The sequence below is a fragment of the Pseudochaenichthys georgianus genome, chromosome 22 (genome assembly GCF_902827115.2).
Source record: "Pseudochaenichthys georgianus chromosome 22, fPseGeo1.2, whole genome shotgun sequence".
NCBI lineage: Eukaryota > Metazoa > Chordata > Actinopteri > Perciformes > Channichthyidae > Pseudochaenichthys > Pseudochaenichthys georgianus.
In genome coordinates this window covers 16,802,174-16,819,949 of record NC_047524.1, presented here as the reverse complement: position 1 = coordinate 16,819,949, position 17,776 = coordinate 16,802,174, and the positions used below count along the sequence as shown (strand labels likewise).

At 42.0% G+C, this 17,776-nt stretch overlaps 3 protein-coding genes across 3 annotated transcripts; 2 read left to right on the top strand and 1 right to left on the bottom strand.

Moving 5' to 3' along the window:
* Window positions 1-396: 396 nt before the first annotated feature.
* olfm4.2 (olfactomedin 4, tandem duplicate 2) lies at window positions 397-2,343 on the top strand. The gene is made up of 5 exons (XM_034111025.1): window positions 397-447; window positions 538-705; window positions 801-1,013; window positions 1,109-1,250; window positions 1,544-2,343. The coding sequence occupies exons 1-5, from the start codon at window positions 397-399 to the stop codon at window positions 2,341-2,343; spliced, it is 1,374 nt and encodes a 457-aa protein (XP_033966916.1).
* Window positions 2,344-3,754: 1,411 nt separating this feature from the next.
* rps6kl1 (ribosomal protein S6 kinase-like 1) lies at window positions 3,755-10,103 on the top strand. Its single transcript, XM_034111697.1, has 12 exons — window positions 3,755-3,856; window positions 4,537-4,650; window positions 4,791-4,964; window positions 5,247-5,371; window positions 5,618-5,710; window positions 5,798-5,845; window positions 6,354-6,486; window positions 6,938-8,308; window positions 8,390-8,479; window positions 9,275-9,357; window positions 9,442-9,537; window positions 9,633-10,103. The coding sequence occupies exons 3-12, from the start codon at window positions 4,829-4,831 to the stop codon at window positions 9,741-9,743; spliced, it is 2,286 nt and encodes a 761-aa protein (XP_033967588.1). The 5' UTR covers window positions 3,755-3,856; window positions 4,537-4,650; window positions 4,791-4,828; the 3' UTR covers window positions 9,744-10,103.
* Window positions 10,104-10,558: 455 nt separating this feature from the next.
* Window positions 10,559-17,715, bottom strand: dlst (dihydrolipoamide S-succinyltransferase). Its single transcript, XM_034111548.1, has 15 exons — window positions 17,563-17,715; window positions 16,615-16,648; window positions 16,467-16,506; window positions 16,262-16,323; window positions 16,081-16,155; window positions 15,875-15,930; window positions 15,452-15,560; window positions 15,175-15,342; window positions 14,922-15,004; window positions 14,699-14,796; window positions 13,242-13,372; window positions 12,413-12,486; window positions 12,232-12,315; window positions 11,945-12,112; window positions 10,559-11,164 (listed from the first exon to the last, which is right to left on the bottom strand). The coding sequence occupies exons 1-15, from the start codon at window positions 17,623-17,625 to the stop codon at window positions 11,030-11,032; spliced, it is 1,380 nt and encodes a 459-aa protein (XP_033967439.1). The 5' UTR covers window positions 17,626-17,715; the 3' UTR covers window positions 10,559-11,029.
* Window positions 17,716-17,776: the final 61 nt, after the last annotated feature.

The window sequence follows — 17,776 nt, the reverse complement described above, 5'->3', positions numbered from 1 at the left end:
GACCTGTTAAGCAGGATATATCATAAATGATGCAATTATATTAAACAGCCTGACACAGTGTGTGCCTGAGGATATGATGACTATCTAACACTTGCGACATTCACCTAACAGGCCATAAAGATTATGAGGTTCAACAAATGGCATTTTTCTCATCCACACCCCAATGTTCTGATCAAACCTGACTTCTTCCTCAAATGTTATTGTGAGCAAACAAGGATAAGGCCATTAATTCTGGGCTGCTTGTGAATGAACAGCTGGTCTTGTGTTGAAGTTCCAGGCAGCTCAATTAACAACTATGGGAAGAGAGAAGGTGTTGGTGATGAAGTGATAAGAGCTGTCCTTAAAAGTGTGGAATAAGGCTGCAGAGGAGACACTTGAGAGGTAAACTGAGACAAGATGCTTCCAATTCTGCTGCTGCTGCTGCTCAGTCCTGCTTCGGCCTGGATTGTAAGTGAACTTTCTTTAACATTTGCAGGAGGTATGGGTCATTTATTATAATCAACTTTAACGGCAATATCTTTACTTTTTGATTATCAGCCCGTGCATGACTGGGAGTCCGGCAATGTGACTGCTTCAGTGGATGAGTCAGGTCAGTGTGTTTGTCACGTGTATCTGCCCAAAATCACCTTCCCTGCAGACCGGGTTGAGCACATGCAGCAAGTCAGCCATGATCTGATCCTGGAGGTGGACATTCAGATGAACAAGGTGCAGTCAGATTGATTAATACCGTAATCTTCCAAGCATTTTCTATATATTTTGGTGACATCTTCATGCTGATTTCCCATTCTTCACTCTTTCAGATGATAAGCTATGTGGGTACGTTGGAGGGCTACTTGAAGGAACTGTCAGACTTGACTGTGAGAGTGTCCATGCTGGAGAGCAGTGCTGACAAATACATCAAACTGGACTTTGAGCTCCTCAGGATTGAGCTCAGAGAGTTTGAAGTGCTGGTGTCTCAGCTCAAAGACTCCCTCAACTCCACCTCTCCCATGTTTGACAGTCTGTATATTGAGGTGAAAGAGCTATTTACTTAATAACTTTTAATTAACATAGATTTATTCTTTATTAGAATAACACATTTACACTTGTTTTTTTTGTTTTTTCCCAGATCCGTAACATGACCCTCATTGTGAACCAATTGGAGACGTTCGACAAGAGCAACCTGGAGGTGATCCGCCTTGAGTTCGCTAAGCTGCAGAAGAAGCTGGAGGAGTGCCAGAAGGACCATGATGTAATCAAGCCTGATATTGGTAAGTCAACTATTCAACTGATGGTGGATAACAGATCAGAAAAATGTTGGCCTCTCAAATATGGAGATGTCCTGCTTTTCTCTGTTTTGTATCAAATTAAACATCTTTGAGTTTCGGACTGACGTATCAAGACATTTAGAGACATCCCCTTGGACTTGGAGGAATTGGGATGAACTTTCTTTACTATTTTTGATATTTTTAAGACCAAACAATTGATATGGAAGAGCATATAACCGTTATTTTCAGCTATATTGTAAGGGTTAAAAATAATTTAACTTCTTTCTTCTTTCCAGGCAACTGCAACCGCACAGGAATCATGAGCATTGGCAAGCCTATGGTGGTCCAACTGAATGCTCATTTGAATGCAGGTTATCAATATGGGGGCTGGGGAAAAGACTCCAAACCTGTAAGAGGCTATGAATCAATGTACTTCTACGGTGCATACACCAGTTACTCTATATATGACTTCTATTTATACTCCAACTATGAAAACCTGATTCTGAGGTCAGCATTGAAACACCATGACTTACCAAGTGGGTGGGAAGGTACCGGTAACAATTACATTGTACATAGTAACACCATATATTACCAGCACAACACTCCTTTCAGCATGAGCAAACTGAACCTGACCACTGCCAAATATGACTACAGAGTGATCCCATCTGCTAGTGCAAGTTTCTCGTACAGTTATTCGCCCCATCAGAACATGGACTTTTCAGCAGATGAAAATGGCTTGTGGGTAATGTATGCCACAGAGGCGAGCAAAGGTAAAATTGTCATCGCTAAAATAGATGAGAAATCTTTCGGCATTGAGAATGAGTGGAGCACCACTGCGTACAAGCAGTTGGCTGGCAACGCTTTCATGGCCTGTGGAGTTATGTACGCCACCAGGTCAGTGGATCTGACCACAGAGGAGATCTTCTATGCGTACGACACCAGGACCAATGAGGAGAAACACCTCAGCATCCACTTCTCAAAGTTCCAGGAGAAATACACCAACCTGCATTACAATCCTACCGATCAGAAGCTCTACATGTACAACAATGGCTACTATGTGTACTATGTGTCCTACAATGTGAGGTTTGACAAATAATGATGACTCCTCTCTGTGATCTACGTATAGTGATCGATACGATGAATCTGTATTTACTCAATTCCTCACTGCAGGTCCAGAATACTGTGTACTGTATCACATAGACTGTCTTTTCCTGAATAAAATCTAACTGAAGCATTCAAATTGGGTCAATTGCCTTTACTTTTTATGCAAATAAATAATGCTGCTACACAATGTTTTAATATATACAACATTAAAAGAAATGGCACGATTGAAGATTCATTTTAGATAATTAAAACAAGCAACAATTAAAAGTGCTTATATATCATTAAAAGTAAGATCCAGTATGTTCAATCCAGTATTCACATGTCTGTTTTTTCATAAGAATGAAAGTAGACAGATCCATTTATCATACTGTACATTTGTAATTGAATAGTTTGTTTAGAAGGGTTTTAAATCAAATGCAATATGGATCCAAGGGTGAGGGTTTCCAGAGCTGATGTCCATGTGCCATACACGTAGAGATACACAGTGTTTATTTTTAACAACAACAATACAAAGATGCAAGTACTGTAAAAACCATAGAGGTAAACACAGTAGGCCTACATCCCATGTAATGTTGTTTTTCAAACTTAGAGGAACAGGAAGATTCAGCCTACCCTACAGTCCCAGCTAATCAAAATAAAAACTGACTGAAAGGAGAAATTGAAATTAAATATCTCAAGTCTAGTGAAAGTAACTGGTAGTTTTTGATCCTCTGATGGTGATGCTAATCAGGAAACTGTAAAGGCAAAAAATAAGGGAAATTTGATTGTGTTAGTATAACCTGTACAGCACTGTATCAGGCAATTTCTAGCATAATAGAGCAGGTATTAATATATTAAAAACGTTCATCCGGTATAAAATATGCATTACACTAAATACGACCCCTTCTTTCTTTTTAGATAAGGTTACAGCATCTGATACACCACAGGCCTCCTCCTCTCCTACCATCCTGCTTGAGGCTGAAGCTTTTACCCCCCCCCCCCCTGTAAACCGGCCCTCCCTTGGGAAGGAAACCACTCTCCTTTGTGCTGTGACTGGAGCCTGGCTCCATCTGGTACTGAGCACCAAGACCCTGCAGATTATAGATTCTGGGCAGGGTGATACCTCCATTCATAGTGGATGGGACACATTCAATAAATACAGCAATAATATTATACATTTCATAGAGGATGTGTCATTAGACAACACAGTGGCGTTTCGGAAGTAAAACAATCAGGGTTAAAAATGTCCTTCAGTCAGTGCACACAAAAACAGTACTGTCTCTTTAAATTTGCCACTATCTGTCAGGTTTGGAGGATCGGAAGCACGAGCCCTGTGTGAAATGGGACCTTTGAGTGACATCACGCTCAGCCAATCAGAAGCCTTGACTCAGCTCCCTGCTCCTCAGAGGAGGGCGTCAGGCTGCTGGAGGCACTAGCCGCTGCCCGCTGCTGATGCTGCCGCTGCTGCCGCTGCTGCCGCTGGATGGTGGAGGGTCCGGGGCATGGAAGCCTCACACTCACATCAGGTACAGTACGCTGTGTATCTGCCTGTTTCCGGTGCTATGGTTACCATGGTTGATAGCCAGTTGTTTTGCTGTGGGAGTGCATGCTGCTAGTAAGATGATGATGCGGAGACTGGGGATGGCGCTGTGCGTTTCATAACACTCCTTAGATGATGTCGCCTCCTTGACTGTAACCAGGATGGGGTGTGTGATGTTTGTGTTTCAGTGTGTAGGCCAATTCCCTCCTCAAGAGAAAGAAACATTATATTTCAGATCAATGGGAGCTATTATAGTCACCATTAGCCTTCTCTGTCTGACTGTTGATACATTTCAATACATGTGTATGTAACAAAACCTAATTACATAATATTTGATGTGTCAGCACATGTATTAGAAATAATCCACTTCCTGTGATTTGGTTGATGTATTTAGACCACACTGTACCATATCTTTCTTGGAGTCAGATTGCTGTGTGGACACCCTCTCCAGTGTAACATTTAGGTTATCCTGTTGGAGATACATGACTACCTTATTTCCCCTATAAAGACACACGACAATGTGCCTCAGTGCTCTGAGTCACCTGAGTCATCTTGGACGTTTGCTAGTCTGCTTCTTTCCATTCATCATTCAGAAATAGTGGACACAGGCTTGTACTCACTTCCTGTGCTGGTCTGGAGGTTAACTCTTTGTTTCCACTGGTTCAGATGATCATGCTCTGGTACAGAGACCTCTACCTTAGATGCACTGGGGGCAGACACACACAGAGCCCAGTGACAACAGACAGAGATGTGTACTGTTGATAAGATAAGGGAGCAAAGGTAAGTGCCAAGTTAACTCAAGTAAGATTTGTTTACGACCATTCAAAATTAGGTTTCAGTTTCTTATTCAACAAGACACAACTTGACTTTCTACCATGTTTGAATCAAATGTCATTTCTAACTTTCCATGTTGTGCTCAGGCCCATCCGGTCCTTGACGGGTACAAAACAAGGCAGCGATGGCGAAGAGAGATTACCTGGTGGAGGCGGCCAAGCAGATCCACATGGCCCTGGACAGCGAGGTCAATGAGGACTATGAGGCCGCTTTCAGCTACTACAAGAACGGAGTGGACTTGCTGCTCAATGGGGTTCAACGTAAGTGGACAACATTTGGTCTGTCACACAATTGGTTAAGACTTTGTGATAAAGAGCCATTGGAAGAGGAGTGTTTGCACAAGTCATGTGATTGGAACATGTGGACCAGAATAAAAACAGTAAGTCACAAACCAAGGGTTAAACAGAGATTTTCCTTTGTGAGCTGTGTGGAACCAATCCTTAACCCAGGAGCAGAGGTGTGCTCCAGTCAGGGTCACACAGCTGCAGTTACTTCACTTTACTTTGCATTATTGTGTAATAGAGCTTCACTTTTTTTTATAGTGGACCCAAACAAGGAGCGTCGGGAGGCTGTCAAGAGGAAAACAACCCAATATCTCAAGAGAGCTGAAGAGATCTTCATAACGCATTTGCAGGACAACCTAGGGAAGGGAAGCTCTCACTTAGGGGTAAGACTGTCATCCTTTACTGTCATTCACAAAAAGTCGAGCTAAACTCTAAATGTAGGGTTGAGCTATTTACAGCAGTCACGTAGTATTGGCTAATATTGTCGTATCAGCATTGTTTGCTTGTTCTCCTTGTAAGTTGAACATAAAGGGCACGCCCTAGCCTACTTTGAAACGTTATGCTCAAAATAGCCTTATTCATCTCAAATACTCAAATATTTCTTTCTCCTGGGTTGCTTTATTCACCAGGGTTACAGCAGTCTGAGATTCCGTCCAATCAGACACTTGAGTTCGCCGGTGGAGGACCTGGAGATGTGTAAGGTGGTGGGGGTGACTGATAAGGTAAGACAGAAACACTTACCACCATTGTTTCCATTTGAGTGATGTATTTGAGTATTGACACTCCTTGATTTGTTTTTCATTTCAAAGGTCCTGATTGTCCAAAGCATGGTCAACAAGGAGACGTTTGTCGTGAAGGTGAGTCAGTTTTCTTGTATATTTAGATATTTAAGGAAACCAGAAGTGAGTAAGAAAATTGGCCATTCCTTTGTTACATTTACATCTTTAAGATCCATCCGGTGTTAGCGGATATGTTTCGGGGGTTGTTGTCTGTCAGCGAGCCAGACCTCTGTGGCGAGCCAGCTCTCTCCCTCCTGTCTCCCCCAGTATCATCCTGCATTGATCTTCCTGAGAGCTCTCACCCTTTTAGCCTACGTATGCAAGTGCACCTCCAATTTCAGTGACCATAGAGACCTGGTTACACACAGGCACTGAACTCTAAAGGGGCAATCCAAGCAGTCTTTTTTCTTTTTCTTGTAACCATGCCTGATTTAATACCACGTTGTTCCATATTAATAAGTGCATATTTAAAATATCTGACAATGTGTGTGTGTGTGTGTGTGTGTGTGTGTGTGTGTGTGTGTGTGTGTGTGTGTGTGTGTGTGTGTGTGTGTGTGTGTGTGTGTGTGTGTGTGTGTTCTTGCAGAGTCTGGTCAAGTCGAGCTGGGAGAGCAGGGATAAGCCAACCATCATTCCTCAGGGGGTTCCCTACATGGTTAAGCTGCTCAGATATTATGTCAGTGAGGATGCTGTGTACCTGCATCTCGAGCATGTCAAAGGTGAGCGGATAGCTCTGTCCTCCTGTGTTGTTTGTTCCTTTAGACTAGTGGGAAGAAAACATTCACAAAACACACTATTTCGTGACTTAAGTTTTCATAGAAATTCACAAAAAATTCACATTCTTTAATGCATGGTTTGCATATTGATACATAACATTTCAGAAACTTGTAATACTAAGAACATTTCTTAGTGTAAGTGTTAAATTGGTTACATTTTAAGTTAAATCTAGGCTATACGCTTAAGATTGTTGGCTTATTTACCTGCAGTGTCTTGCAATCATATTGACACAAGTTTAAAGGTCGTTTTCTCACAAAAAAACATTGATGAACCTTGTTTTATAAAAGAGAAAAATCAAGTTTCATGTCGACCTATTTATTAGTTCGTTATTTTAGGAGTGCACCTGCTCCTACATGTTTATATGATCTATATTTTCTTCCCTTATCGTCCCAGGTGGGAAGCTCTTCTCCAAGCTGCACAAGCTGCGGAACGAGAAGGCCAAGGAACACCCAGAATGCATCGCTTCTGGCCAGCCCAGCATCAAACTGAAGACCAGCTTCACCTCACCCACAATCAGCACAGACTACCAGCACAACAGCAGAGGCAGCACACGCGTGATCCCAGAGAAACTGAGCGATGAGAGCCCAGACACAGACTTCCCCACGTCCTGGGACGAGACCCAGCAGCGCCTGGAGAGCTGCGGCACTCACTCCTACATCGAGGAGACGGGTTGTCTTCAGAACACGCGCTCCGCAGCCTCGTTTTATACCAAGCTCGATCAGCTGACTCTGAATTCTAGCCTGAAGAGGACACAGGCCAACACCCGCATCCACACACCAGCTCCCAGTTTGTGTTTGCACCCCAGTGAAACTCAGGACCACCCTTCTCTTCCTCTCTCCTGTTCTCGGGTCAGTCAAGCTCTCGGTGTCATGTCAGATCCCCACAAAACACAGGCTGCAATGGGACTGACAGAGTGCAGTGCAGAGTTTGAAGTCGCTTGGAAAGCTGCAGATCCAGCTCACAACTCTGAGCACATAAACCCCTATGCAGTGACTGACTGTCTTTTAAAAAGCACGCCAGGACAAACATCACCTCGTACAAACCAGACCTCATGTAAAAATAGCAGTCTAACTTCCTCACCTGCCATCTTGCATCTTCCTCTCCATTGCCAAACCCAGATCCGTGGCAGGGCATCGTGGGAAACCAACGGCTCTAACCAAGGATCAGTTTTGAGTGGCAGCTCTGCAGATACAGTTTCAGACTTAAAGCAGGAGCACAGCAGTCCCACCGCAGAGGGCATGTTGGTCATCAAGAGCACAGACAGAGCAGTGTTTTCTGAGCACACAGACACTTCAGAAAGCTCCTGTCACTCCTCGGCTACCCTCTGCCACAACATAGCAGAGAAACAGGGGACATTTCTGGGGGAAACATGTTCAAATGACGGTGTAGAGGAGGCCTGCGAAGTGCTGAGTCACGGAGAGAAGGTGGCACCTGGGAAAAAGCGATCATTTGTGAGCTGGTTCTCCACAGGCCCTGCTGAAGCCCCGCCCCACAGGAACGGGGAGGATGTGTCTGTTAAATCTGAAGGATCGGGGGGGCAGGGGGAGGAGGATATCATAGAGGTGGATGGATGGTGCCACACGCCCAGGATCCCCGTGGAAACCTCCAGGTCTGCAGATAAGGCCATGCACACCTGCTGGGGGCTCTCGGAAGCAGAGGTCCACGTCTGGGGGGCTCAGGTCCTGCTGGCTCTGGAGAGTCTGCATCAGCAGGGCATTCTGTGTCGGGACCTCAACCCTAGAAACGTTCTGCTCACCAGCAACGGTGAGTTCATCATTACAGTAAGAGAATGCATGTGGAGAACGTACATACTTCTGATTTTGACCAGACGCAATGTCTTCACAGGGAAAGTGTGTCTGACTTTTTTCGGACAGTGGAGTGAGGTTCAGTCAGAGATCTGCTCCAAAGCCATGGAACAGATGTACTGCGCTCCAGGTAAACATGTATTACTGTAAGCTCAACCCAGAGGTGGAATGTAATTGAGCATATTTACTAAAGTACTGTTTTTAATGCATGTGCCTAACATGTTCTTCCAGATGTGGTCATTGTTCAATCTTTGTGATAAACTGAAAGATTCAGTGTTGATTTATGGGTAGATTCTCATACTTTTAAAGATGAATAAATCATTCAAAACTTCTCTTGGATCAGCATGAAAATGCAAAGTAAAAGCAGGGCTGTTTTTGTTATCCAATGAAAAGTTGACCTTTACAGATAGGTCAGGAGGTCGGCAAACCTTTGTCTTTTAAAGTATGATCTATGCTGTAGACTTAACTAACCAACAGTATATAAAAGTGTTACTATTTACACAACCTTAAACATCTAAAGCAGTAAAATGCAACATTTAAATTAATGTAGCAGTATTATTAATACATGATATATAATTGTTCCACACAGAGGGGGAATGTTTATGTAGCGCTTTTACATGTCATACTTGATTTGCTGATAATACTTACATATGTTAAATTAAGGTTTTAACTTATGATGGATTTGTTCAGTGGGGTTTTAGCACTTAGGTAAATTAGGTAAAAGTTTTACTAAAGAATCGGAATATTTTTCACACCTCTGGCTTGGTGTTTAACTGCCACCTAGTGGCAAGATTAAGTCGGTTCACTTTCCTCTGAATAAGAAGCAAAGTACTGCATATTATAATAGTAATAGGAAGACATCACAACACATTTCCATACGTTTTGTGCATGAGTACAACTTACCTCAGCCCCTGTATGTTGACAGAAATTGGAGGCGTGTCCAGGATAACAGAGGCTTGTGATTGGTGGAGTCTTGGGGCTTTGCTGTTTGAACTCCTAACAGGAATGGTAAGCTTACACGCTAGAAACATCTTCAGTATCAGTTATTTCTGCATCTTGACTTCCCTCTCCCTCTGCTCTCTGTGCCTGCAGCCGCTGTGGCAGCTCCACCCAGCAGGGATCCACTCCCACACCCAGCTGCTCGTCCCCAATCACCTGAGCGCTGCCGCCGCCTCTCTGCTCACTGAGGTCAGACTTCAGGCTTCTCTTCTGAACATTATGCTCAGTGTCAATACATGTTGAGATTTTATCTTACAGTGTTTCTCCATTATGCTGCTTCACAGTTGCTTCAGTTTGATGCGGGCTATCGCCTGGGTTCTGGTGGGGGGGGCGTCAGTGACATCAAGTGTCATCCCTTCTTCAGCAGCGTCTCATGGAAAGCTCTGAGCTGCTAGCAGGTGCTTCACCCCTGATCCCTAAGTCCCGCGCTGGAATTGAAGTTAAAACACTGAATCCTACACATCTCGACTGGATCCAGCACCAGATGGCTTGTAAATACTGAAACATGAACAAACCTGGTGAACCATGTCCCTTACGAAACATCAATTTTAACTTTATGTATGATGGCCATTTTAGATACCCTGATGCAATTTTGGTACATTTAGGTTTTATAGTATCCATGCAGATTATAAAGATGCATGAAAACTGACATTACATTCGACTAAATTCTGACAATTACAAATGTCTGCAGTGTCTGCCATTAAATATTGTGAAGAAACAAAGATGTTAGGCAATAAATTGTTACCTTCTCTATCCCTGGGAGTTCATTCATTGTCGAGGAATTTGTGTGATTAATTGCTTTTGAGTCAGTGCTTTTTTGGGATTGCATGATCCGTAAAAGGGACTCGAAGAGCATGACAAATCTATCATTGTATGGTTGGACATTTATGTATTGGTTAGACTCCGCCCCCATATTAATAGTCATCATCTAAGATTCCACAACCCACTAATATACAATTGAGTGATAAGTAAAAATAAATGTGTTGAGAAACAATGTTAATACTCCCATTCATAGTAGACTGCATGGTTAGAAGTTAGCACCTTACTTAGTAACTAATATCTTTCAAATTGGTTCTTATGATGATCCGTCACTGCATCTGTGTATAATGTATGGAATGGAACTGTTTTTAAGCTATCTATGCCCCAGGCCACATTTTGTAAATGTAGCTACCCTGTCAATAATAGCACACACAAATTCAGAAACAAAACCTACAGTCAGAGAAGCTTTTATTGTTTAAAACTTTCTTTTTTACTTAAATAGTCTTTCTAACAGAGCATAAAGATAATTTCCCTCATATTTTTCACTTTGGACAATTTCAGACATAGTGTTTCTTGGTTTCTGGCCCAATATGTTTTCATTGTTCTTCTCTCACCCAATATAATTAAATTAAACTAATCACTTCTTCTATTTTTGACATTTATACACAATACTGTAGGTTGACATTTATTGTGTTGTATGTAGAAAATGACATGGCGCAAATGAGTACTAGGATACTCTTTGTTTTGTTTGATCTAAAGACCAGCACCATAGAAACCCAGACCCGGACATTTCTCCACAATAGAACTAAACCTCAGAGTACTCAAAAAAGAATTCTCCCCAAAATCTTTTTTTCTAACACAACAACTGCAGTCATGTTCACCAGGTGAGGACAGCCACTGGTTGTGTGTGGGGGGAGGGGGTTTACATGTCAAGGAGCAGCATCCTGGGGTCCTCCACCACTGACTTGATCTTACGCAGGAAAGTGACGGCCTCTCTTCCATCTATCAGACGATGGTCGTATGTCAGGGCAACATACATCATGGGACGGATCTCCACCTGAACAAGAGAATAGGATTCAATGCATGCAATGTTAGACACACTGAAATTAGTGAATACTGGCAAAACAAATATTTAATCTACAGAACATTTGACAAACAAGGCCCTTTGTTTGTTTTTTTAAAGGTCCCTTATTATAATGTTTTTCATCAATATATTATAGGTCTCAGATATAAACAAAACATGTCTCTGAAGTGAAACACCAAACAGATCATTGTAGCATTACCCATAATCCCCTCTGTTTCAGCCACGTTTCAAAAGTGCTGATTCTCTGTCTGCTACTTTAGATGAAAATAAGGAGCCCCTCCCCACGCCCATCTGAGAGATATTTGGTTGAAAAGAACAATGGTGCTCTCGGAGGAGAGTCAGGTGATAAGGGGGGGGGGGCGCTTACCTTGGTTGGTGATTGGCTAATGGTTACACAAGCCAAAACATCGTTATGACATCATAAAGTGGCCAATATCTGATCAGCTCATTTTCATTATATAAATGGATCAGGACAAAAAGTGAGTGAATCTTTTTTCCTGAAACTTTCAGAATCTCTTTACACATGTTTACACATGTTGATGTATAAAAGACATGAAAAAGTGGATTTTGCATAATAGGTGACCTTTAAACAAAAAAAAGCAAATCTATCTTTAATCTACTGAAATAGTAAACTATTAAATTCATGATAAGAATGAAAAATGTTGGACAGTCATTTTACATATATGACGACTCCATGCTAGGTATATTGTCTCTTTTTTATGTATTTTAAGGTTTAAAGTTAAGAATACCAACCTTGCCACCGATTGCTACGGGCCTGTCAAAGATGCCGTGCATGCCTAAAATGGCAGACTGTGGTGGATTAATTATGGGTGTGCCGAACATGGACCCAAACACGCCGCCGTTGCTGATGGTGAAGGTTCCTCCGTCCATGTCCTCCACAGCCAGCTCATTCTTACGGGCCTACGAACACACGCCAACAATAAGGATCGGTCAATTACTGAGGAAATCTCCAAATGAAAACCCGTGAAGTGTAAAAGAAATGATCGAAGAATGTGTCATAATATAATATAAAATCTCACCTTTTCTCCCAACATATTGATAGCCTTCTCGATGTCAGTAAAATTCATTCCCTCCACGTTTCGGATTACAGGAACCACGAGACCCTGAGAGAGAAGTTATATGACTCAATTTTCTGCTCTTCACATTAGAGTCAAGTGAAGCACTTACACTCAGCATTACAGTAAAAGGCACTTGTCTCACCTTTGGCGTGGCCACGGCAACACTGATGTCCACGTAATCCCTGTACACAATCTCTTTGGTTGTGTCATCAATGACTGAAAACACGGAGGAATTGGTTAACATTGTAGACAAAAGAAATATGAATTCATGTTAAAACTGCAAATCATCAATACAATTTACACCAACGTTCGGGGCTGCATGATTAACATATTGAAAAACACATATTGCATAATGTATTGTAATTGCAATATAATTAGCAATATTAGAGGGAATCATTGTTTTAACGTTATTCACATAATCTAAGAAAATATATTAAAATGGTGTGATTTTTTTAGAGGATCTGTACTCAACATGGATTTGTATTACATCTGTAGAATACTCTTTGTAGGCTGGGACTAGCTCCACAATACTTTATTTATATATTTTCACATATTCTGCCTTGACCAAGTATTGAACTTACTGCGATTTGGATATTGCACAAGTGAATATTGCAATTTTGATTACATTTCCATTTCTTATGCAGCCCTCCCGAAGGTCATTTCCTTTTAATGGGTGGCATTTTCTGTTACATGCAAGTAAAAATCCACAGACTTTTCTCAGATTGGTAAAAGCCAGCATCAGTGACCCCCCCCCCTCTCCTTCATTGTGGTCTATCTAAATAGGTCAGGGTGGTCTATAGGCAGTAAATAAGTGAGTGTTGGGTTTGAGGTTTGCAAGAGAAATCTACTGAAGCTTAAATCGTTTTCTTCCTTTCATCCTCTCTGAGTGACTTGTACCCATACGTGCAAAGACGCAGCCAAGCTGTCACCGCAGGGTAAGGTTTCACTGTCGTTTAAGGTTAGAAACATACCGCCGTTGACAGAAGGTTGGTCAGCCAGAGCGTAGGCAGCAGCCTTCACAAACGCAGACATGAAGCCCAACTTGATGTTGTGCTTTTTCAGGTACGCATCTTTGTACGTCTTCCTCATCTCTGAGATGTTGCTGCAGGGAAATAGACAAAAACAATTGCAAAGATCAATTAACTAGTTGTTATTAAGGCAACAAGCAGGCCTGAAGCAGAAAATGAAGCCTTTCAGTGTGAAATGTGTTTAAAGAATGACTAAAACCTTTTTTATTACAAAAAACCCCCAAAAATGTGATCTTTAACATCCCCTTCATATTTGAGCAAATTGTGTTCATTTCTGAGAACTGATGGGCGGACTGGCTTCAGGAAGGGTACGCAGGTTATGAAAATAATTCTTTGTTGTGCTTGAAAGGTTTTTAAGTCGGTTACTTCCTTGATGCCGAGTTTACAACAAACAGCAGCAATTAATGAATGATGTGAATTTTTCGAAAAACTAAAGTATAAGCTAATATAAGACAATCTTTTCCTAAATAACAGTAAAAAAAAAAGTCACAATCTAAAAAACAAACAATTCCTTTTTGTGGCTATAAAAAAATGCTGTTGCAGATAGTGGTGAATTAAAGCTATTGAAATTGGCCCTCTAATCGTTTCATCATTGCTCATTTTTCTCGTGTATCTCTCTTTTTAATTGTTTGTTTTCCTGTCTCTAACCCTGTTGAAGCTCTAGGGTTTCTCCGCTAACATAATTAGCCCCTCCCAAGACACAGACTCGCCGAGAAAGGAGAGAAGAAGCGATAAAAATCTTCACTTTCTAGGGCCTGTAAATCTTATTGGGCTGTCATAAAAGCCCATATCGGTTGAGGCCGCTCTTCCACTCAGAGCGCAGGTCTCTGTGGGCCCCTACAGATGCTCCAGCCTCCTGCTCTGACTAGCTCCTTCGGCTCCAGATGAGCCCTAGCATGGGAAGTCTTCCTCCAGACCATCAATGTCAATCTAATTAGGATACATAGAAAACCCTGAATAGCTGAAAGCTGACACCGCACATTTGTGGGGAAAAGAAATCCTCAAAGTGTCCTCTTCAGCACAGGGGGCAAGTGCAGACAATAACATTTCCTTGTAAATTAATAAAACCGGTTTTAACAATTCTTATCTTCGTTTTAGATGGCATTACGACCAAATATTTACATTCCAGCGTTTAAGAGGATATCGGGTTTCAAAAAGCTTTTCCTATTGGGCAGATTCCAATCTATAACCATTTGTGCAAGTGTTGTTTTGGCTTTTAACAGGCAGTGTGTATCCTGTGTACTGCACACAGGCACACTTACAAACATGCTAATTTATAAGCAGATTTGGACACGGTCTTTTTCCCTCAATGGCTTCAGTTCTCATGTTAACGCAGGAAAACATTTCTAAAAACAACACTGATGGCTTTATAATGTAGGTCAACTAATAGAGTTTCCTACCTCATGTCGACCTCATTAAACGTAGTCAACATAGCGCAGGTGTTTTGGGCTTCCTTCAGTCTCTGGGCAATTCTCAGTCGCATGCGGTTCATCTTAACCTAAAACAAAACATTTCAAATTCAGTTCTCAACTCTTGCACTACTATACTGATCCATTTCACAAACTATATCATCAGATACCGCTTAATGTTATTGAGGTGTTTGTAGAGATCTTTGCACTTTACCCTGCTCTCTGTCCTGGCTCCTTTAGTCGTCCCCTCAGCTTGAGCCGCCGGTGCAGCAGGAGCAGTGGGCTTGATGGCTGAAACTGTGAGAAAGACAGAAATACGCCTTTAGTATCTCCAGACATCGGGTTTAGTGGCACTGGTGAAAGCCACTGCCGACGATGAGTAATCAAGTAAGCTAGAGGTCAAGAGCACAGATGTCAAGTAAAACGGTTCTCACATGACACGGACCGTCTGTCTCATGACGACTAACCTGGTTTGGTGTCCATAGCATGTGCTGGCACAGGTGGCACAGGGGGCATAGTGGTGGGAATGGGGCCCACAGCTGAGCGGGAAGGAGGGGGGGCAGCAGAAGGTGGTGGAGGGGTGGCGGCGGCCGGGGCCTCAGCTTTTGGGGCTTCTGCAGCTTTGGGAGGACCAGCTAAAGACAGAAGCGAACCGTTAGTTTGAGACAGACTTTACATTTTTGTCTATATATTTTTTATATCAGCACTGTGTACTTTTTTATAATAAAATGACAATACACGGACCTCCTTTTCGAAGCGTGAAGAGTGCATTTCCTCCCTCGACTTTCCCTCCATCAGGGACCAAAAGCTCCAGGATCACCCCAGCAGCAGGAGAGGGAACCTGCACTGATGTCTAATGGAAGGGGAACACATAAAAGAGATCATCATAGGTTTAAATAAGACATGCTATTTTAAAAATAGCCTACATTTGTTTCCAAAATAATGACCGTATGGTTTTATTCTCACGTAATTCTCATATTCAGTCAGGAGAAAATTGAAATACTTTAGAAATAATCTCCAACAAACATGATTTTGTATTTGTTATTTTGGGGAAAAAAACGACCTGCCCCAATACTTTAACTATTTATGTGCCAAAACAATGATGGCCTTTACATTTGAAGGCATAACCGAACAATCAACAATTCATAAAACATTTACTTAGTTTACCTTATCAGTCTCGATTTCACACACCACCTCATCCTCGGCAACGGTGTCTCCAACAGCTGTAAGAAGCAGGCTCTATTTTAGGAACAGAGTGCAGATTGACTAACTTTTGTTTAGTTAGTCTATGTATCCATCCAGTATCTGTTCCTATTATTCTTTACAGTGTCAGAAGCTATTCATGTGTGCAAATACAATTTAAATAAAGTTACCTTTTTCCCACCTTACGTCTCCCTCTGTGACAGATTCAGCAAACGCAGGAGTATTGACTGTGACAACTTCCTCTCCTATAGAACAAAAACAAGTCATAGGAGATGCATTGATTTACTCCTCACATCAGTAGTAGTGATTTAGATAAGTGTATGAATAAAAAGCATTTGGCTCAAAACATACTGTGGGCTACAGACGTCCTGAAGTACTGGATTTGGAAGACGCTGGAACGAGGATCAGATTTTCTGGAGAGAAACAAAATAAATGAATTCAAAATTATAACAATTAATAGCGATCCCCAAAACGAAACAATTTGTTTGACTTGGAAACATCTACAGTGTGAATGTTTTACTTAAATTCTGTCAGTAAATGTACTTGTGTTACTTACACATTGTTGTTCAGAGTGATAGAATGGCTAGCTGATAGAGCTGTAAGAGAATGGACAAGGAGAAGTGTTATTAACTTCTTGCAGCAGGAATATCCAAAATCAAAGATTGGCATTTAAGACATATCGCTTGAACAGTAACCAAACATACCTGCCGTGGCCCGACGTGCAAGTCCATTATTCCCCTGTGACAAAACACAGTTAGGATTTAAAACACATTTGCAACTTTTTTAGGAGAGATTGTGCAGAAAAGACGACTCAACAATGTCTGGAACATTGAAACACTGACATCAAGGTCAATGACTTGCCCCTTATGTCCAACAGTGATAATAGTTGAGATTGAATTTAAGTGCCAACAAAGGATTCAACCTGAGCAAGATAAGTCAGTGCTGCCGGTCAAAGGTTATTTCTACAAGTTAGACATGACCTTTGACACAATCAATAAATGTTTGAGGCAAACAGGTAGCTTTGTGGTATTGCATAAGAACTGCAGCAGCAAATGAATACATATGTTAACAGGTTACTTGAACAGTTGCCTAATGTTATACTACTTATCTTACTGCCAAACTGACATACACTTAGCAGGACTTTCTGACATTTGACTTTGCTTACATGCAGCGACAGAAAGCTAAAATAAAGGAATAAAACATTAACACAACACTTCATAAAGTTAACTAAAAGGGGCGTGGTTTTCTCTCAATAATCACACTATGACCTCAGCATGATAGCTTGGACCTAGCTAACCTACCCGTGTATTTAGCTTAGCGCGGCTAGCATGTTCTTGCTAGCTACCAAAACAATATTGGATAACTTGTGTAACTAAAGATGGACACTTTACTCTCTGTGTAACACCTTTAACATTAATGTGAATTCGAGACAAACACAACACAGAGGACACTGCTTTACACTTAAATACAGACTACGATACAGAGTTGTGCAGGGAAGTGTCAAACTGTCCTTGGCTTACAATGTTACAGCATGACCGTGGCCTGCAGCTAATGTATGCTAGCCATAGATGCTAGCTCTGAACACACTACAGAGACAGCGAGGAGTCCTGCCCAGAGAGGCAACGACAACAGGTTACTTGCGTGTTGCCTACCTGGCGGATGGCAGACAGGGAACGGCCAAAATTCCTGGTGAGACACCGGGAATGGGATAACATGATGGCTGTGTGACAGCAGCCTGTCAGCGGAAGGGAACTCCGGTAACACGGACAAGCCGGACGCGCAAAAAAGCGAGGAAGTGGTGAGGGATAAACCAAGTGCTCCGAGAGGGGGGCAGGCTGGAGTCTAGTGGTCCCCTCTGACCCCCAC

Coding starts and splice junctions, on each gene's coding strand:
- olfm4.2 (XM_034111025.1), top strand. CDS start 397: ATGCTTCCAATTCTGCTGCTGCTGCTGCTCAGTCCTGCTTCGGCCTGG. Junction 448..537: donor GTCCTGCTTCGGCCTGGATT/GTAAGTGAACTT, acceptor TTTGATTATCAG/CCCGTGCATGACTGGGAGTC. Junction 1,251..1,543: donor TGTAATCAAGCCTGATATTG/GTAAGTCAACTA, acceptor TCTTCTTTCCAG/GCAACTGCAACCGCACAGGA.
- dlst (XM_034111548.1), bottom strand. CDS start 17,625: ATGTTATCCCATTCCCGGTGTCTCACCAGGAATTTTGGCCGTTCCCTG. Junction 16,649..17,562: donor CCCTGTCTGCCATCCGCCAG/GTAGGCAACACG, acceptor GTTTTGTCACAG/GGGAATAATGGACTTGCACG. Junction 15,005..15,174: donor TGCTATGGACACCAAACCAG/GTTAGTCGTCAT, acceptor TCTTTCTCACAG/TTTCAGCCATCAAGCCCACT.
- rps6kl1 (XM_034111697.1), top strand. CDS start 4,829: ATGGCGAAGAGAGATTACCTGGTGGAGGCGGCCAAGCAGATCCACATG. Junction 5,372..5,617: donor AGGGAAGCTCTCACTTAGGG/GTAAGACTGTCA, acceptor TTTATTCACCAG/GGTTACAGCAGTCTGAGATT. Junction 6,487..6,937: donor GCATCTCGAGCATGTCAAAG/GTGAGCGGATAG, acceptor TTATCGTCCCAG/GTGGGAAGCTCTTCTCCAAG.